Below are 21,548 nucleotides of genomic sequence, written 5' to 3'. Positions count from 1 at the left end.
GCACACAGAACTCTCAGTTTCCCAATTTTTAATATTGATGGTAAATGTGACAAGCCTCTTGACAATGCTTATATGGAGTTGGATTTATGCAAGTTATTGTCACGGCAAGAGCAAGGAAAGGACCCACGTGCAGACAGCGGAGACAGACTGGGCCAGAACAACTCTTTAATAACGAAAAACTTACAAACAGCAGGTACAGACAGTGGGAAAGCTCACAACATGACGTGGCGCATCCGGCAACCAAGAGTCAATGTGAGTGTGTGAGATGATCTGACAAGGGGCCCAATCAACCAAGGGGCATATATACATAGGAGGGCCAATCAGGGAGATTGGACGCAGGTGCGCAGGACAGGGCAGGAACCGTACAGCCAATCGGAGAAAGGGGAGGGCGATTGGGCGCAGGTGCAAAGGAACAGGTGAGTGAAGCCGGGCAATTAGGGTCAATCAGGCACAGGTGAACTGAAACACCAATCGGGATGGGGATGGGCAAACCCCGATGACCCAGATCACACACCCATGACAGGACTTCCCCCTCAAGGGATGGATTCCAGACATCCTAAACGAACAGACTATGAGCACCAAGCAGGATGGATGGAGGAGGTCCAGGGGAGGACGAATGGGGCCAGGGATCTCATGCGGATGGCCCGAGGGCTGGACCGATCCGATCTGGAAAACAATCAGATGCAGGATCGAAGGGCAGAGCAGCTCCGACAGACGGGCAGATGGATGACCCGGAGGCCGGCAACGCAGACAGAACCGCCGCTCCGGGGGCAGGACCGAGGCGGCGTGATGGCTGCTCAGGCAACAGACTTAAGAGGCATTGTGACGGCCGCCCGGTGAACACACTTCAGAGGCAGTGTGACAGCCGCTCGGGGAACAGAATTCGGAGGCGGCGTGACGGCCGCTTGGAGACCAGACTTCGGAGGTGGCGGGACGGCGGCTCCATGAACCCGACTTCAGAGGCAGCGGTGCAACCGCTTGGGGACCAGACTTCGGAAGCGCCGGCGCAGCCACTCACGGATCAGGCTTCGGAGGTTTCGGAGGTCAGCCGTTCGGGGATTAGGCCTCGGGGGCGGTGGTGTGGAAGCCACAGGGATGGCAGCAGGACTGCCGCTCTGGAGGTCGGTGACACTGGGAGGACCGAGGCAGCGTGACGGCCGCCCAGGGAACAGACTTCAGAGGCGGCGTGACGGCAGCCCGGGGAACAGACTTCGGAGGTGGTGTGATGGCCGCTCGAGGACCGAACTTTGGAGGCGGCGTGACGGCCGCCGCTCGGGGACCGGACTTCGGAGGCGGCGGCACAACCGCTCAGGGAGCAGACTTTGGAGGCGGCGGGGCGACTGCTCAGGGACCAGACTTCGGAGGTGGCCACTCGGGGAGCAAGCTCAGGCAGGGAGCAGGCTTCGGGGGCAGCGGCGTGGCAGCCGCTTGGGAGGCAGGCTTCGGAAGCATCCGGACCACTCGGGGAGCAGACTGGTCATCGGCAGGGGTGGCCAACGGCTATGGAACTGACCACATGTCGGCAGAGGTGGCCAAATGCTCAGGAACAGACTGCATGTCAGCGGGGGCGGCCAACGGCTTTGGAACAGCCCTCACGTTGGCAAAGATGGCCGACGGCACAGGAACACAGAGCGACCTTTCTGAACAGGAAGGTGCTGGGCTGCTGAGACTCGGGGGCACTGGGCAGCTGAGGCTGACACCCATCAAAAGGGGGCAGAGGTGGCCAGCGTAACAGGAACAGGTAGAAGGCATCGGCTGAGGTGGCCGGCGGAACAGGAACAGGTAGAAGGCATTGGCCGGTGGGCCGGCGGCTGGTAGTCGGACAGGACATTGGCCGGCTGCCAGGGGACATGGGGCCGGCTACGGGGACCTCCCCCGGCCAGGCAGGTTCGCCAGAATGGGTTTAGGGCTGGGGTCGGCTCTACACCAGATGCAGGCTTGAACCGAGGCCTATGTCGTCCCTGGTACGTTGAACCATTCACTGGGTCCATACTTGGTCGGATCATTCTGTCATGGCGAGAGCAGGGAGATGACCCAAGTGCAGAGAGCGGAGACAAACTGGGCCAGAAGAACTCTTTAAAAATGAAAAACTTACAAACAGCAGGTACAAACGGCAGGTACAGACGGCAGGTACAGACAGTGGGAAAGCTCACAAAATGTTGTGGCACATCCTGCGACCAAGAGTCTCTGTAAGTGTCTCTGTGAGTGTGTGAGACAATCCGACAAGGGGCCCGAGCAACCAAGGGGCATATATACATATGGGGGGGGGGTAATCAGGGAGATTGGGCGCAGGTGTGCAGGACAGGGCCAAACCTTACAGCCAATCGGAGAAAGGGGAGGGAGATTGGGCACAGGTGCGCAAGACAGGGCAGGAACCGTACAGCCAATTGGAGAAAGGGGAGGGAGATTGGGCGCAGATGTGCAGGAACTGCACAGCCAATCGGAGAAGGGAACAGGTGAGTGAAGCTGGGCAATCAGGGTCACTCAGGCACATGGGCACAGGGGAACTGAAAAACCAATCGGGATGGGGATGGGCGAGCCCCAATGACTTAGATCACACACTCATAACAGTTATGGCTATGTCTGTGAGGGAATGGGCTTGTCTCACCAAGCCGGACGTCTCGTGCATCTAGGTAGCTTCAAATGTAGTTTGATCTAACCAAGGATTTTCTGTCTGACAAAAGTGGACCACTTTTTTAACTGAGGGTACAAGGCCATGCTAATGTATGCTGCACACTTAACTGCTCCACAGCAGGTTAAGTCCAGGATCACAGCTCAGAAACAGCTCTTGGATCGGTCAGCTGTCAGAGCTGTAGTAGATGCCATTACCACACACTTCTTCTATGTGAAAAAAATTAGAATAAAACAGGAACTTGTGAGACCAAAATTGTTTATTGCTTTCCTCACTGCTAAAGAGGGAAAAAGAGCAAAAAAGTCACATCAACGCATTACAAATCATTCTTAAAAAAAAGAATAGCCCAATAGGCATATAGGTAGACCTACATTCTTTGTATATTCTAATTTATCTATCTCCAGCTTAAGTTTCCTTACTGGAGATCCTTCAGCTTGAAGTCTCTCGGGTCAATTTATAAAGGGCCCTGATGGAGTTCCTTAGCACTCGATAGAATAATGCAGTGGTCAAAATTATATCGTTGCATATAAACTACATATATACAACTTAGATAAATGTACATTTATGTGTACATTCATGTGTTTAAACACATGAATGTGTGGTTATTCCCCTGTATAGAGGTTCACGTTTTGTCATTTTTACTTTTCTTTTAACTGTGGAGGTTGAGGCTACAGGTTCGGGGGGGGGCGGTTATAAGAGAATAGACACGGGAGTGAAGGAGGCAATCACTTCCTCTGGCAATATTCATTCATATGTAAATCCCTGCTATGATGAATGCAAAAGGATGCAGTTGCAACTCATTTACAATTCTCTCCCAGCACACAATGTTGCCTCATCATTGTCTTCTGCCTAATAACAAAGCACGATAGTGTATTAAATACATAATATATCAAAGCTTCTGGTTCTTGCACACTGCTTGGTTTGATATCTGCTTCTCTGTGGGGCTTCATGATTGCGTATGCTGGCTCCAATAATAGTGCAGAAGTTCCCTCAACTGCTAATGGGAAATACACTCAGCCGTATGTAATTGCATGTTCGTTGTAAAGCACAAACTCAATGTATCAAAGAGGTTTGTCAGAGCACACACCTCCCTGGACCCCTGCTATGACAGACCGACTCATTATTAGAAAGGGCCAACTCCAGGCACGAGGATATTCTGGCGGAGGTGGACCCCTGCCTGTCCTTTTGAGTTTATCCCCCCCCCCCCCAGTTTACTGCAAATCATATCAGTTCATCATTTGTTTTACAGTACAGATAGCATCAAAACACTATGAAAATAAAAGTGAGGCAACTTAATACCACTTTGGATATTTTTATTTTTGTATTGGTTTGCATCCAAGATCTCTTCACAATAAGAGCATTGCAGTTAAAGAGTAACAAAGAAAAGACACCATAGCCTGCAAATCATTTGCTCGAGCCAATGCATGTTACATGTTATTCACATTTGAGATAATACATATTTAGCAATTAATTATGATCACCATGCCTTAGTCAATAGTGTGGTAATAAGGTTAACTTATGCATTAACACAGTCAGCATTTTTCTTCCAGCGCTGTTGTGTTTCGCCGTACTATCTACTATTACCACTACTACTGCTACTACTACTTTTGGCTGCTCCCATTAGGGGTTGGCACAGTGGATTATCCATTTCCATTTCTTCCTGTCCTCTGCATCTTCCTCTATCACGTCAACCACTCACATGTCCCCTCTCACCACATCCATAAACCTTCTCTTTGGCCTTCATCTTTTCCTCTACCCTGGCAGCTCCATCTTCAGCATCCTTCTCCCAATATACCCAGCATCTCTCCTCCACACATGTCCAAGCCATCTCAATCTTGCCTTTCTCAATCTCAAATTTGTATTTCGCCATATTATGTTCTTCATATTTCTGTGTTATTATTTCTTGGTTCTCTACTGAGAAACAAGCTGCCCAAGACCTCTTCATGTTTCACACAATTGGTTGTCTGTTCACCATGGGGATTCACCTTAGCCTGAGCATCTAAACCTGGGTCAACAGAGAAGGTTGTAAATCACCGTCATGATACCAGTTAACCATGATTGTTTGTTAGGTTTTGTCAAACTGAAACTTAATCAGGAACCCTGTCTACGTTGAACGTGTTTCATAACATGGGGCCTTGTCCCAGTCTTTGGGACAACAGTGGGGAGGTATGATATGGGGTAGTAAGAGTTAAGAGGTAGTAGGCTGATCACATTTGTTTTAACCAGAGTCACTAGAAAAATTGTGCCGAATGGGCAACAGGGGCCCTTTGTGGACCATATTCTGTGTTGTTAATATGTAACACCCAGGTGTGAATTGGGGCAACGATGTGAGAGTGAGGCAGGACATTGCTGAAAATGGAATCAGAATCATGTTTATTGGCTACACAGGTTTGCACACCATGGAATCTGACTCCAGTTTTGTGACTTTGTCAGTGTACTTAACATAGAATAGCAACAAAACAACACATCAATCTTCAGATATGTATATACACAAGGATTGACTATGTACAAGTAAAATAAGAGGCGATAAAGTGCAATGGTGTAGAGATATTATACTGATTTATATGAAATACTAATAGAACATCTCCTATTCAGATTATTCTAGTCTCAACCTGCCTGAAATACATTAAAAAGGAGCAACCTGTTCAGTGTCTGTCCTGACATCATTATTGCAGACAGAAAAGAGGTTGTGGAGTTGTTTTAAGGAGACATTGAGACAGTACTGGTAAGACAACACATGTGACCTTGTTACAAGGCAGTAGCTGCATTGACACACAAAAACATACAGTACAGCCGTGCACACAAAAACAACCCCCACCCTTAACACCCAGAGACCCAGAGCTCATTAAGTTGGAATATCCTGCCAAATCTTATCTGGGTGTCTGGCACAGTCACTTTCCCAATGCACAGCTCAAATCCAGGGATTCTCATAAGCCCCCAAGCCTTCTAAATTGCTGTTAAAGCTCTGCTTTCTCTGACCACATGTCAGTTCATCAGATATACGGTCTAATGTAGCAACACAGATGCAAAGGACTAATTCCATTTGGTGTGCACAAACACATAATGCATACTTTTAAAAGTACACTTGTGTAAGTATGAACAAATTGGCATGCAGGTACACAAACATTTGGACACATACACATGGACGCTTTATTTCACAAAGGCCTTCCACAACAGAAACACAACAGCTCATTATTTCTGGTGCATTGACTTTGATTAAATGACTGTGTTTATATGCCTACTTCGACCCTCATTATGAAAAACTTCCCTTTCATGGTGGAGGCAGCACTCTGTAGCGCTGGTGGAGGGACAAACACAGAGAGGCCAGACCAAAAAAAAAAAAAGGACAGTGATGAGAGCTTTTGATGCTGTGAGATTAAAGGAAAAAAAAACAGGGGCCTAAGAGGTTTGAAGTGTTGTACCTTTCAAGAACCTCCTCAGCCAACCAGCTACTCAACCACTTGCTATAATGGCCCAACTCCTTCTAGCACTCTTGGCACCAACAGTATTTTCTTGATCTAAAAAAAAATGTCCCTTTCTCATTAGAGGATGTCTACTGACCTATGCATACTTTGTCTTTCCCCAAGAATTTGTCAGCTACAACTTATACAGTTGCCTGGGTAACACTGGCCATATGTCAGACGGGATTCTAGCTGCATCGATAAGTAGAACTCATCAATGGTGGTGTGCCACAGGCACACAATGCTCTAAAAAAAGCAAATAGTGTCTCTGCCATGTAGCCTTTCCCAGATAACTAAGTTTCTCTCCCCTCCCCCCTCTATCTACCATCCTTTCTATCCTGTCCACTCATCTCCTGCGGACTCCTCTCTCCACCCTAGATGAGATCAACGCGGAAGGTCTCCGTGTGGCCTGTGGCCTTTGTGGGTGGTTTGCGCTACGAGTCACCCAAGGTCAACGCAGCTGGAAAGGTCTATGGCTGGAAGACGGTGTTCGACCCCCACAGACCCTTTGCCATTGACATGGCCGGCTTTGCCATCAATTTGAGGCTGATTCTCTTTAAGCCACAGGCCTACTTTAAGCTACGGGGGGTCAAGGGGGGCTACCAGGAAAGCAGTTTGCTCCGGGAGCTTGTCACACTGAATGATCTAGAGCCGAAAGCCGCAAATTGCACTAAGGTAAGTCTCTTCTCTCTTTCAAAATTAATATTTCCACCCATGTGCCCAACTTTCAGTTACAATTGTTATACATTTGACTTTTAATCAGTTAAACTGGAACAGTCAGGAGCTAAGAATTGCTTTTCTCAGCACAATGGCAGTATTGTTACTTGAGGTGGAAGGACTATTAGAGTCATTTACTTTCCTTTCCATCCTTTTCCCTGTAAGTCAAGGGACTCAAGCCATAATTAGGGACTCAGCCACATAATTAGTCCATCTCTCACATGTCTCTGAATGCCAAATACAATAAAACATCCAAAATAACTGGCTGAGGGTCTCTCTCACTCTCACGCTCTCTCTCTCTCTCTCTCTCTGTCTCTCTCTCTCTCTCTCTCTCTCTCTCTCTCTCTCTCTCTCTCTCTCTCTGAGCGGACGTGCGAGTGAGCGTGCGGAGCAGACGCCGAGAGCGGTTGTGAGCGTTTATCTATCTTTTTTGCTACTTTCTCCTTGCAAATATTGCACATAGTGTGTTTTGTAGGGTTACTGGTTTGGTTTGTGTATATAAGGAGGCTTCGAGAGGTCTTGTGTGTGCGCGTGTTTGCGGTTGACCAGCGCTTGCTGGTTGGCATGCTAAACGCCGGTATGGAGTTTACCAAACTCACCAGGGAACATGGGCTTAAAGTGTCTCCTGGTTTCCCGTGTTGGGTGGAGGACTGTGCTTTGGCAGTCGGAGAGTTTGTGGGTCACAGCAGCGTTAAATCTGCTGATAGGATGAACGGCGCTGTGGGGATTTTTGTCGACACTGTAGCCAAAGCAAACAAAGTGGTCGAGGCCGGCGTTGTTGTTAATGACAGTTTGGTGTCGGTGTCGCCGACACAGAGAGCTGTGAAGGTATGGGGAAGTAGTTTTGTCCATCAGGAAACTGTCGTCTGGCTGCAAATCGCCGCTGGTGCGACATGTAGTTTCACACAGACGACAGGTTCAAATGATCCTGAACAAACAAGACCAAGACTTGGATGTAGCTTTTAGGGTGAAGGTAGATGATTTTGACTATGTCATCTTTGTAAACTCTGGGACCTTGAAGTGTTTTGGCTGTGGAGGAGAGGGTCATTTGGTTCGGGCATGTCCTGAGAAACACTCCTCTGAGGACAAAGTGCAGCGTGAAGGAGAGAGAGGAAATAAACAGGTCGAGACCAGGCAGAACAGCGAAGAGACAGCAGAAAAGGGACAGAGTCCAGACCACACTGACAAAACGGAACCACCCAAACAGAGTGGAAAGTCTACAAAGGAAAATGTAAATGTTGAGAAGGAAGCACGAAGTGAACAGGCAGTGGCATCAAACACTACAGGTGGAGTTGCAGAAGGTGTAGTGTTGAGCAGCGATGAGGATTTGGTGGAGGACGAAAAAGTTCCTGTACTAAAGGGAAAGCAGTCGGCTAAAACGAGTGGCTCTCAAGCCAAAAGAGGAGCATTGATAAGGGAGAGAAGCAGGCAGTACGAGGAACAACTGTCTGAGGTTGAGTTGGGTATGGAGGAAGAGGAGGAGGATGGGGACTGTGGTATAGACAGCCAGGTACCTGTATAAAAGGAAAAACAGCACGAGGTACAAATTTCGGGAGATGAGTCTAAGGAGGAAGGTGGTGGTGTAGACAGCCAGCCTCACACTTCCTCCCAGTTGTCAGGGGCAACGAATCAAGAATACTATGATGCCCGCCGAATCAAGAATTTCTTGCAAAAAACAAAAAAATTGAGGAATGTCAAAATTGAGGATTTTTTTGCCGACAAAGAACTGTTTATGCACTCTGTTAAATCTCAGATGAGGAAAAAAAGAAGAATGGGGCCACACTGACCAGGAGGTGTACAGGTTGAGGAAAATGGTTCTGAAGCTTAAACAGGAATTACAGTATGAAGAGTCAGAAGCAATATAAAACAAGTCATTTCCCGTTCTGCTCAAGGTTTTTCTTTTATCATGTGTTGTTTTTCCTCTCATCAGTCTCGATGGCCAACTTCAAAGTCTCAACACTTAACCTGAGTGGAGCAAGAGACATGAGAAAGAGAGCATGTCTCTTTGAATTTGTAAAACTAAAGCTCGTTGACATCATGTTTGTCCAGGAAACACATGGTGATATAATAAATGCCACTGACTGGAAGAAGGAGTGGGATGGTGATGTTGTCCTAAGCCACTTGAGTAAATGTAGTGAAGGAGTGGCTCTCCTCTTTTCGAAAAACTTTTTACCACAATCTTATGTGGTTGATGAAATAGTGGGGGGTAGATTGATGGTAGTTAGAGCCAAATATGAGTCCTTCACTTTGGTGTTTGTAAATGTATATGCTCCGAATGCAGGGCCTGACAGAGTTCAGTTTTTTAACTGACCTCAGTGTGGTTTGAATCAGTGTGGACCTGAAGAGTTTCTGTTTCTGGGAGGGGATTTTAACTGCACAGAAAATGCTAACATGGACAGGAATCATATTGAACCTCATGCTGCCTCCAGACGTGCAATCAAGCAGTTGATAGTAACTCATAGTTTGGTTGATGTGTGGAGAGAGATGCATGAGGATATTAGGCAGTACACCTGGGTTCATCTTTTACTATGGCACAGCTGGATAGTTTCTATTCTTTTAGGCATAATTTCAGTATTTTTAAAGAATGCAGGATTATGCCCATAGGTTTTTCAGATCATTCAACGGTGACATGCAATGTTTTCATTGCAAAAGTAAAGCAAAAGTCTGCTTATTGGCATTTTAACACTGCTCTGCTACTAGATGCATACTTTAAAGAAACCTTTAATTTTTTTTGAGATACTTTCAAAACTAGGAAAGGGGAGTTTACGTCTTTGAAACAGTGGTGGGATTATGGGAAAGTGCAGATCAAGCAGCTTTGTCAACAGTACACTCTCAATGTCTCTCGTGACATTACCAAATCTATGAGGGATCTAGAAACTGAAATAGTGGAGCTGTAGACTTCTGCAGGGTCCAAAGGAAACCGAGGCTGTGTTGAAGACCTCAAGTCCAAAAAAGCCTTGCTGGCTGACTTGCTGGGTGTTAAGGCAAAGGGGGCATTGATCCGATCTCGTTTTCAGAGTGCCGCCCTGATGGACTCACCTTCAAAGTTTTTCTTCAGACTGGAAAAGAAGAATGGACAAAGCAGGTTCATTCACACCCTAAAGTCAACAACAGGACACCTACTGACTACAGCCAATGAGATCCAGAAGAGAGCTGTGGATTTTTACTCTCTTCTGTACAGCAGTGAGTACACCGAAAATGAAGGGGCATTTGACTCCTTCTGCAGTGGGCTGCCGAGAATCTCAGAGGAGAGTAACAAGGAGTTGGCGGGTCCTCTGACTGCAGAGGAGCTGTCTACAGCGTTGCAGAGCATGCGGGGGGGGGGGGGGCCTCTGGGATTGATGGACTCCCACCGGAATTCTACAAATTTTTTTGGTCTGAGCTGTGTGATGACATCATTGAGGTCTTCACTGAATGTTTTAATGACTCCTTCTTGCCACAGAGCTGCAGGAGAGCTGTTCTGACATTGTTGTCAAACAAAGGCGACCTGCAAGATATGAAGAACTGGTGTCCGGTCTCTCTTCTGTGTGCAGACTACAAACTGCTTTCCAGAGTCCTGTCCAACAGACTGAAGAAGGTGATAGACCAAGTCATCCATCAGACCCAAACCTACTGTGTGCCCGGCAGGTCCATTGTTGACAATGTGTCACTAATTCGGGATGTTTTGGAAGTCTCTGGTCCATTGGGCTTGGTCTGGTTTCATTGGATCAGGAAAAGGCATTTGACCGGATTGAGCACCAATACCTTTGGAAAGTGTTAGAAAGGTTTGGCCTCAGCCCTGGACTTGTTGCCGAGATTAAGGTTTTGTACAAAGATACTGAGTGTACTGAAAATTAATGGTGTTTTGTGTAAACCTTTCAAAGCATGTAGAGGTATAAGACAAGGCTGCTCACTGTCAGGCATGCTCTATACGCTTTCGATTGAACCGTTATTACTAGGGCTGGGACTTTAACGCGTTAATTCGATAATTAAATATAGGAAAAATAACGGCGTTAAAAAAAATTAACGCATTTTATCGCATTTTATTTTTACACTCCAGTCAACACAGAACGCATCTCAGTGCACTCGTTTCTGGCATACGGATTATACCGATGCACCGAGTGACGTCAGTCAAGCGGAAGACGGAGTAGGTTAGGCTAACAAGTTAGTATGCTAACAACAGATGTGATGGACGACAAGGATGACACCGCGTTGCTTAGCTCTGTGGATGGGAAATTTATGTTTAAAAAAGGTCGGATGGAAGCCTAGATAAGAGCACTGTTGTGTGCAGACTCTGCAACAAAGAGTTTGCATTCCACCGCAGTTATTCAGGCCTCCTGTACCACCTAAATGCGAAACACGTTGCAGCTAGTACGAACACCGGAGCTAATGCTAACGCTAGTGCTCCTAGTACGACCAAGCAGAGTCGCCAACCGACTCTCCACCAGATGATGAGTTTCAAAGCCAAGATGAGTAAGTCCACGTCTGATAAATTAACAAACTCACTGGCGAAATGGATTGCTGTGGACTGTAGACCACTTTCAGTGGTAGAAGATCAGGGGTTACAAAAAGTACTGTGTTTACAAAACAAACTTGTTTTGAACAAAATAAACAGGACTTTGTTGTTTAAACTTATGTATGTGTCTATTCATTGATTTAGTCATCTACCAAGACCTGTTTGAATTGAAAAATTTTGCTTCTGGTGTCAAATATCGATATGCGATTAAAATGCGATTAATTACGATTAATTAATTACAAAGCCCATAATTAATTCGATTAATTTTTTGGTAACACTTTAGTATGGGGAACGTAGTCACCATTAATTAGGTGCTTATTAGCATGCAAATTAGCAACCCATTGGCTCTTAATTGGTCATTATTACGTACTCATTAATGCCTTATTCTGCATGGCCTTATTATACAACCAGTAAGCTGTTAACTATGAGTTTTCCCTCTATAACCTCAGAATTATTGCTTATTAGTAGTACCATCTCAATATGCTTTGCTTAGTATGGACTTTATAAGGTGGTAGTACCACAAGAAGAGTTATTCTCCCTTACTAACACTTAATGAATATGGTCTGTTCTTACATAACAAAACACAAAACTACAAGTGTTAATAGTGTTAAATTACTGTAAATTAAGTTTTTGTTACTTAGAATATGTTCCCCATACTAAATTGACATCTTGATCATTACTAATTCACTAGTAATTAAGTTTTTTTATGTTCCCCATACTAAAGTGTTACCAATTTTTTTAATCAAGTCCCACCACTAGTTATTACACAATTTTCGCTCTTCTATTGGTGGTCTGTGTTTGCCTGATCTTGGCACAAGAATTGTCTTATCTGCGTATGCAGATGATATAGTTATCGTCATAAAAGGTCAAGATGATGCTGATCTGATTGAGAAACTTGAGGAAAGGTTTGGGAATCTTTCAGCTGCTAAAGTAAACTGGGCAAAAAGTGAAGCCTTAGCAGTTGGAAAGTAGTCTGCAGGTCTCCCTCCGCTACCAGGGGGGCTAAATTGGAAGGGGGGGGGTTCAAGTACCTAGGAGTGTTTCTGGGTGATGACCAGGTGGTTTGGAAAAACTGGGAGGGGTGGTGGAAAAGGTGGAGGGGAGATTACAGAAGTGGAGATGGCTGTTACCACAGATGTCTTATAGGGGAAGGGTTTTGGTTGTTAAGAACTTGGCAGCCTCCACCCTCTGGCACAAGCTAACTGTTCTGGAGCATCCTGCCGGATTGCTAAAAAAAAAATACAGTCCATCTTTGTGAACCTTTTTTGGGATAACCTGCACTGGGTACCACAGAATGTACTATACCTACCAAAAGAGGTGGGAGGGCAGGATTTGGTGCATCTGGAGAGCAGAGTATCAGCCTTTAGACTACAAATCATACAGCGCTACCTCACAGCGATTGATGATGTGCTGTGGAGACCTCTCATGAGTGTTATTTTAAAGAAGGTACAGGGTTTGGGTCTAGGCACTTCTTTGTTTCTAACAGACTGTGTTTTTAAGAACATGCATGAACTGCCACCCTTCTATCAAGGACTGTTTAAAGCTTGGACTCTATTCAAGTGGTGCAGACTGGAGCCTACAGCATCTCTCTTTTGGCTTCTGGAAGAACCCCTAATCCATGGGGCCAGACTGGACGTTCAGGATGACAGCAAACCAGGCCTCAACCGGAGGCTATGCTCAGCTAGAACTGTTAAGCTGAAGCACATTGTGGATGCTGCAAGTCCAATGCTTCTTGACACAGAGGCAATGGCTTCACTGCTGGGCTTGAGGTCAAGCAGATACACCAGAGACATTCTGAATGCATGGCTTAGAAGATTCACCAGGGAGGAACTGGACATGCTGCATGACTATGCCATTGGGACCGAGGCTCCTGATAATGGAGATCCGTTCCCCGAATTGGGCCTTCAAATGGACCAGACTGGTCTAACAAGACCTTTGCCGGTCCAAAATTTGGCTACTAAAATTGACCTTTATATGTTAGATAGAAAGGTCTTGTACAAATGTTGTGTTGTTGCCATGAACAAGAAAATACTGAATGAGAGAAAGGACACTATATGGAGAACAAGGCTAAAAGTGGCAGATGATTGTAAGCCAGTGTGGAGGGTGCTGTATAAAGCCCCGCTGAACAAAAGGTCAGGTGACTTACAGTGGAGGATCCTGCAGGGAGCGCTGGCAGTCAATAGTTTCATCTCTAAGATTAACCCAACTGTTTCTGTTAAGTGTCCTTTCTGTCAGTCGCCAGAGACAATTTTTCATTGTTTCATGGAATGTGAATGACTTCAGGTGCTTTTTGAAGCTCTAGAAATCATATTCTCACACTGTGATGAAAGATGGAATGAAACTGTTTTTATCTTTGGTGCTGGGTACAAGAGGAAGGATGCAGAAAAGTGGCAACTGTTACATTTTGTAGCGGGGCAAGCTAAGTTTGCGATTTATAGGAGCAGGAAAAGTCTGATTAATAATGGTTTGGAAGAAGATTTACTTCCGTTGTTCATTGCAGAGTGAAGGCGAGAGTCCAAGTGGATTTCAGCTTCTTTACCTTAATGAACAACTTGGATGAATTTATTTCGCGGTGGTGTTTCATTAAAGCCATTTGTTCAGTCAATGAGAGGCAACTGGTATTTCATTCTGTTTTTGCATAATATTTCTTTTGACCCTTTGGGAGTATGTGACTTGGACCATTGTTCTAAAAAAAAAAAACTTTTTTAGAAGGCTTAATGTGAAGGAGTTGCTCGTGTTGATGTTGTGAAATGGATGTGTCTTTGTTGGTTTTTTGTTTTATGTAAATTAAAGTAAATTAAAGAGTTTTTTAAAAATTCCCAAAAAATTCTCTCTCTCTCTCTCTCTCTTCTCTCTCTCTCTCTCTCTCTCTCTCTCTCTCTCTCTCTCTCTCTCTCTCTCTCTCTCTCTCTCTCTCTCTCTCTCTCTCTCTCTCTCTCTCTCTCTCTCTCTCTCTCTCTCTCTCTCTCTCTCTCTCTCTCTCTCTCTGGCTATTTTGGTCAATATACTCCATCAAGGTTAATTAACTATATATATCAAGTTCAATGTTATTGTCATATGTATTTAGAATACAATGCAATTCTTGTGCTCTGGCTCTCTCTGCCTTAACACAAGGACACACAAACTGTATACAGTGAATTCATACATTATAAACACAATATATTGGGCTATAAAAATAAAATTGACTTGACATGATAACACAACAATGAACAGACCAGAACATGAGCAAGGTGGCGGGTATCCTTAATGATATTTTGGCATTTCCTTTTGCAGTGAGGGGTGTAAAAATTATGAAGTTGTGGTAGTTCCATGCCAATGATTTTTGCTGCTGTCTTTACAGTCCCTTGAAACAGTCTGCAGTCCTGAGCAGTCAGGTTACAAACCATACTGTGATACAGCCTGTCAAGACACTTTCCATGGTACTGAGATAAAAGTTCATCCAGAACTCTCGAGATGCCTCAGAAAATACAGTCTCTGCTGTGCCTTCTTGAGGATGCAATTGGTGTTGAGAGACCAAGTGAGAGTGTCTGTGATGTGTAAACCAAGAAATCGGTTGGAACTGTCCACAATTTCAACAGATGGTCCATTGATTGAAATAGGAATGTGATTTCGTCTGATCTTTCTAAAGTCAATAATGATTTCTTTTGTCTTATTGACATTTAGAAAGAGGTTATCATGGCACCATATGGTTAAATCTTCCCTCCTATAGGCCCTCTCACCACTGTCGCTTATTAGTCCAATCACTGTGGTGTCATCTGCGAATTTAATGATGTTGTATTTGGCAAAATAGCTGTGTGTAAATAGACTATAAAATAGGGGACTGAGACAGCAGCCTTGAGGTGTGCCGTTCCTAAGAACTAATGTGGATGAATATGTTTTACCTATTCTCACAATCTGGGGCCTGCCTGACAGAAAATCAAACAGCCAATTACAGATAGAGTTGCCCAGATTAAGACCTCTTCAGTTTCAATACCAGTTTTGGATGGTACAAGTGTATTAGAAGCAGAGCTGTAATCAATAAATAACATTCTTACATGCAGAGCAAATGAGATAACGTCATCTACAGATCTATTGAAACAGTGGGCAAACTGTAATGGGTCAAGGGTAATAGGAAACTTACATTTTATGTATGATATAACCAATCTTTCCAGGAACTTCATAATAACAGAGGTCAAAGCAATAGGTTGGTAATCATTAAGGCAAGAGACAGGTGTTTTCTTAGGTACAGGCACAATAGTGGTTTTCTTAAAATACAGTGGAACTACACACAGTGACAATTGTCAGTAAAAACTTGATATAGCTGAGTGTAAAATATCTTGAGGACATGGGAAGAGATGCTGTCTGGGCCAGCAGCTTTATGAGTCGTAACCCTTTTAAACGTTTTACTAACATCAGCCTCTGTCCCCTGTATATTGACTTCATCAGGTGGGCACTCTGCTGCTGTCACTGGGTCCAAGTTGTGAGCTTCAAAGTGGGCATAAAAGTTGTTAAGCTCATCCAAAAGAGAGGTAGAAGTGTTGATAGCCACACTGGGTTTAGATTTATTGTCTGTAATCAAATGCTGCCCCCTCCACATTTGCCGTGGGTCACAGCCACTGTAGTCATTTCTCAGTTTGGCCCTATATTGTCTTTTAGGGGCTTTGATGGCTCGCCTTAAGTCATACTTGGATATTTTTTTTCCGCCTTGTACCCTGATTTAAAAGCAGTGGTACACTCCCTCAACCTTAGGCGAATATCGCTGTTAATCCAGGCCTTCTGGTTGGGGTAGGAGTGAATAGACTATACAGGGATACAGTTATCCACACAGAATCTAACATAGCCAGTGAAGGATTCAGCATACTCATCCAAACTTGAGGTTGAATCATTAAAGATTGACCAGTCTGTTGATCCAAAACATCCATGAAGTTTGAATTTGTGTTCTGTAGTCTAGCCCTGTACTGTCCTCACAATGGGTTGCACACACACTTCACTTTCTGCTTTTAAGCAGGAAGGAAGAACACTGACAGGTGGTCAGATTTCTTAAAGTGAGATCGTGGGATAGACCTGTAAGCTGCCTTGACCGTGGAGTAACAGTGGTCAAGAATCATATTGCCTCTGGTTGAGCAGGTGACATGTTGGTAGCACAAATTTCAGTGGTTAAAGTCCCCCACCATAATTGAAATGGCCTCAGGGTGCACGTTCTCCTGCCTGCTAATGGCTCCATACAGTTCATCCAGCACCACTGGGGCAGTCGCTTGCGGCGGTATGTTGACAGCAGTTAACAACACCAGGAGAATTCCCTTGGGAGATAGAATTGTCTGCACCTTATTTTTAGTTGTTCCAACATTGGCAAACAGGATTGAGAGACTATTTCCATGTCAGTGCACCATGAATTGTTAACAAAGTAGCATACAACACCTCCCTTTACCTTGCCAGTAGGCGTCATGGACCCATCCATGCAGTGCACAGAAACCCTTCGGTTGTTTTATCCTATCAGGTGTATTGGGCCCAGCCAAGTCTCTGTAAAGCAGAACACACAACAGTCCCTCATGTCCCTTTAAGAGCTTATTCAGCAATGAAGTTCGTCCAGCTTGTTGAGGGACTAGACATTAGACAGCAGTATGCTGGGAAATTTTGGGGAATTTTTTCCGCTTCTGGTGTGGGAAGATGGCAGCTCAAACTTGTGTTTGCAGCAGCCTCACCCAGTACCGGTGTGGGAAGATGGCGGCACAGAAGCAGGGGCAGGCTAAGCTAATTGCTAGTCCATACAGACCAGCAGTTACGATAACACTGAGGACGGTCTGGTGGCAGCCTCACCTAGCGTTGACTGTGTTTTTGGTGTCGTTGTGTGGAGTGTGGGGAGGTGTGTCTAGGATGTCTGGCTGGGAGAGCTGGCATTGGATCGGCTGGAGGAGCCTGGTCTGCTGTGTCCAGTGGGCCCAAGCATCACGGAGCTGCGCCTGAAGAGGAAACACCGAGGGTGGTCTGACAGGACGCGGAAGCAGGGCAGGCTAACTGCTACCCCATGCAGACCAGCAGTTCCGACAGTCATCCTGACTGGTGTTCGTTCTCTTGGACATTGAATTTTTGTAGCTTAGTTGGATATACGTATGTGTTCTTAGTTTGGATATGTATGTTCTAAGTTTGGATATATCAGAAATCAGGAACACTTTATTTGTCATTTCACTTCATGTACTTGCATACATGAAATGAAATGAAATGCCGTTTCCCCAGCCCACAGCAGTTCAACACAAAGACAAAAATACATCCAAAAACAACAAGAACACACATATCCAAACTAACACATATATCAAAACAAAACAAAACAAATCACTATTCAAGGGAACGAATGCCAGCCAGGACGAATGTCAGAACCACCGGTCTGTATGGGCTAGCAGTTAGCTAAGCCTGCCCCGCTTACGCATCCTGTCAGACCGCCCTCGGCGTTTCCTTCTAGGGTGCAGCTCCAGGCAGGGGCCGTGGTCCCAGGCCCACCGGATGAGCAGATGAAGCTCTCCCAGCCTATTCCGGCGCCAGCTTTCCCAGCCAGACACCCTCGACACACCTCCCCGCACTTTTCACGATGACATCAAAAACACCACAGTCAGTGCCAGGTGAGGCTGTTGCCAGACCGCCCTCAGTGTTATCAGAACTGCCGGTCTGCATGGGCTAACAGTTAGCTTAGCCTGCCCTGCTCTCCCAGCTGATCCAGTGCCAGCTCTCCCTGCCATCAAACGAAGACAAAACTTAGACACGGATGTGGATAAAGACACTGGATGGATGGTACTGGGTGTGGCCGCCGCAAAAGTGAATTCGCACCACCAATTTCCGACACCGGCACTAGGTGAGGCCGCTGCAAACGCAAATTCATGCAGCCATCTTCCCACACCGGAAGTGGAAAAAAATGTGTTCCTCGTTTGGATATATGTGTTCTAGTTTGGATGCATGTCTTCTAGTTTGGATATACGTATGTGTTCTTGTAGATTTTGGAAATGTGTTTTTGTCTTTGTGTCGCACTGCTTTTGGCTGGGGGAAACAATATTTTGTTTTATTTCATGTACACAAGTACATGAAGTGAAATGACAGTGTTCCTGATTCCTGAAGTGGGAGTTGGATAGGATACCATTGTAGCCTCACAGGATGCCACCTCATTTACCTCACCTCTGGCAGCACTCTCTGCGGCCATTACTCCATGGTGGTCCCTGTTTGTTTTAGGTAATCTCTCTCTGCAAGTCCCGTGGCTTTCAGCCGTGGGGAACATCTAATCTGATGTCCAGTAAAGTCTGGCGATCATAGGTAGTTGTGCAAGACACGTTTTGTGCAACAAAAGTGGCATATAACATGAAAACAAACAACAAAGCGAGAGTAGCTCTTGCCAGGGGTGGGCAATATCATCCAGAAAGGGCTGGTGTGGGTGCAGGTTTTTGTTCCAACCAAGCAGTTACACACCTGATCCCACAAATCAACCAGTAAAGTCTTTGCTGAGGAACTTGATTGGGAGACACAGGTGTGTAATTGCTTGGTTGGAACGAAGACCTGCACCCACACCGGCCCTTTCTGGATATGATTGCCCACCCCTGTAGCCAGTCGCCATAATACAGCGCCATCTTCGATCTCATCACGTGATTCAAGAGGACTTATAAAAAAACAGTGTTTCTTACTCTGTCATTCTGTGCAACAAAGAACACAATATTTTTCTATTCATTTGACATACTAAAATTGCTATAACTAAACTTAAGTCACACACAAAATAATAGGCACCCCCACACACACACAGTTCATGATACCACAAATGTGCATGACTAACACAATTACAAAGAAAGTTAGATTTTTTTGTTGGCAACACCAAGGCACTGTTGTTCAAAACAAACTTTAAATTGATAAAAAAAAGTCACTCACACCAGGGGCCCGCGGTGGTGTAGCGATCTAAGCATCGGCTTTGTTTCGATGCAGTTGCCCACTGTGGACCCGGGTTCGCGCCCCGGTCTCGTCAGATCCGACTATGGACGGACTCGATGAAGCAGCAATAATTGGCAGCGCCTTCTTCGGGAGGGGGGCGGAGTCGGCTTGTGTTCGTCACATGAATGATGCTCTGGGTGTGTCGGAAAAAGCAGGGTTTCGGCCTGGAGTCGCCTCGTCACGAGGCGTCTCCTCGTGGGATCGATTGGCCACTAAATTGGGAGAAAAAGGGAAAAATTAGAAATAAATAGAAAAAGTCACTCACACCTTCAATCTACCAAAGAGCTCCTGACCATAATGAGGCCAAAGTATTGCTCCCCCCCCCCCCCACCGCCCCCATCTATTCCACCTATTCCACGATACAGGGAAACTCGAACAGGAGACATCTACACATTTCTGATATCTTAAACTCATTACAATGGCTAAGCCCCGCTTATCTGAAATCAGCTATTTCCTCAAAGAAACTAGTTTGCACCTTCTTTGATGTGTTAACAGCTCGATTTAGTTGCGGCTGAAAAAGATTTACTTCAAAGATTAGAAGACTTTACACCGCCCAACTCGAGCACATCCACAGAGCGGACAGACACACCGGAGTGAGAGGCTCCAGGTTCCCCCTGATCCAGCACTCCTGGCCTTGGTCACCGCACCAAACCTCTCTGGGAAAAGAAGAGTCAGTCAGAGGCCGCACCGGCAACTCTTAACACGCGCGCGCGTGCGAGAGAGAGAGAGAACCTCAGCCAGCTCTTCCAACCTCTTCCACAGGTGTCACTAAGCGGTAATTGAAGAGAGAGATCTAGCAAACAGTAGGGATATGGGGAATGGGGTGGGGGGGGTCATATTGATTACAAATGAACACGGGGTAGACAGAGGAGGGAAGAGGTGCCGGCAAAACCATGCGCAGGAACCCCTCGTCCTTATAATCTCCCTCTTCAGATGCAAGTGTGACTATTAACCTCCCTCTACACCTGTGTAAAAAGTGGGGAGTGGGCTCATGCCGTATCTCAAACACGACCCCTATGCATTATTCATGACCGCTGCTGCAGTGAAGATGAAAGGGAGAGAGTGATGCGGAGTTGAGGAGGGAAAATGAGCTCAGCATTCAGCATGTTTCTACTTTTAACCGGCAGTTCCCCCCTTCCCCCTTTGCCATCATCTCCTGGATGTACGTCCTCTCTGGGGTCGAGTCATCCCACTTCAAAGGTTCGATTGGGACCCTCTCTTTGCAAGCGTGTGACCACATGCAATGTGTTGTTTTACTAGCCAAGAGCTGCAGCACCACTGCAGAAGGAAGCAGCCTCATACACATAGACTCCCTTTGCGGATGAGGAGAGCTATTGCTCCAAGGTCAGCTGAGGAACTAATATGGAGCAAAAGCAACAGGCGGTGTCATATTTGCTATAGGATGCATCCTTGCAGACTCTATTCCTACCAATCTATAAAGTCCAGTTCATGCTCAACTTGTTTCTCTGTAGATAGACACGGCGCCACGTGTTCTGTGGCGTCAACAAAACTGGACATTAATGCTTTGAACACCGGCCAGTGGAGAAGCTGGGAAAGAAAAGCAGAGTGACTGTACAGAAGGAATAGGAACATGTTGCTAAAGTCCAGGCTTTCTTTGTTGTTCTGTGTTCTCGCGGTGGTGTCTTTGCCCGCGTTACCATGTGTTTCAATGTGTTTCTGTGTGTGGTTCTCTTACAGATACTCGTTTGGCACACGAGAACTGAAAAACCCGTCCTTGTTAACGAGGGAAAGAAAGGATTCACAGACCCCAATGTGGAGATTTGACAGTGGTAAGTATCAAGCATAACCAAAGAATAAACCCTGCCACATGAATGGACAATAACTGCACACAGTCAGTCGAACCCTTTTTACACAATGAACGTCTCCATTTTTTCCTGACATTGCTGGTTTTATCTCCCTGTTAGCCTTTAACTCCATCTTCCATTCATGCCTGACATGAATTTATAAACCCATATGAATTTATTAAACCCATATGGGATTATGGCTTTCACCTGGGTTATCCTCATCACTCTACAAAATAAAACGTTTTCCTAATATCCTATACATCCATTATTCATTATACATTAATGTGTTTGGTCGTGCGTGTGCGTGCGTGCGTGCGTGTGCGTGTGTGTGTGTGCGTGCATGGCTAATCTCGGAAACTACTGGACCTGTCAGCCTAAAATACATATTTTCCCTTCTGCTGTTAGGTGAAAAAAAAGGGTGTTTTGTCACCAAGTCTGAGCCCTGGAGAAGGGGAGATACACCTGGTGGAGGTGTGCACCGTACTGAGGGCACTCCTCTA

General features: G+C 45.6%; 1 protein-coding gene across 1 annotated transcript in view; it reads left to right on the top strand.

The window, feature by feature from the left end:
• The window catches only part of b3gat1a (beta-1,3-glucuronyltransferase 1 (glucuronosyltransferase P) a), a 56,663-nt gene extending 35,635 nt beyond the window's left edge, over positions 1 to 21,028 (top strand). The window contains exons 3-4 of the mRNA XM_056283844.1: positions 6,472 to 6,768; positions 20,942 to 21,028. Coding sequence (XP_056139819.1) covers positions 6,472 to 6,768; positions 20,942 to 21,028 — 384 coding nt within the window. The remainder of the gene's footprint in view (positions 1 to 6,471; positions 6,769 to 20,941) is intronic.
• Positions 21,029 to 21,548: the final 520 nt, after the last annotated feature.

The sequence above is a fragment of the Lampris incognitus genome, chromosome 7 (assembly GCF_029633865.1).
Source record: "Lampris incognitus isolate fLamInc1 chromosome 7, fLamInc1.hap2, whole genome shotgun sequence".
Taxonomy (NCBI): domain Eukaryota; kingdom Metazoa; phylum Chordata; class Actinopteri; order Lampriformes; family Lampridae; genus Lampris; species Lampris incognitus.
The sequence above is the reverse complement of the archived record's forward strand: the minus strand, read 5'-3'. Positions and strand labels throughout refer to the sequence as shown.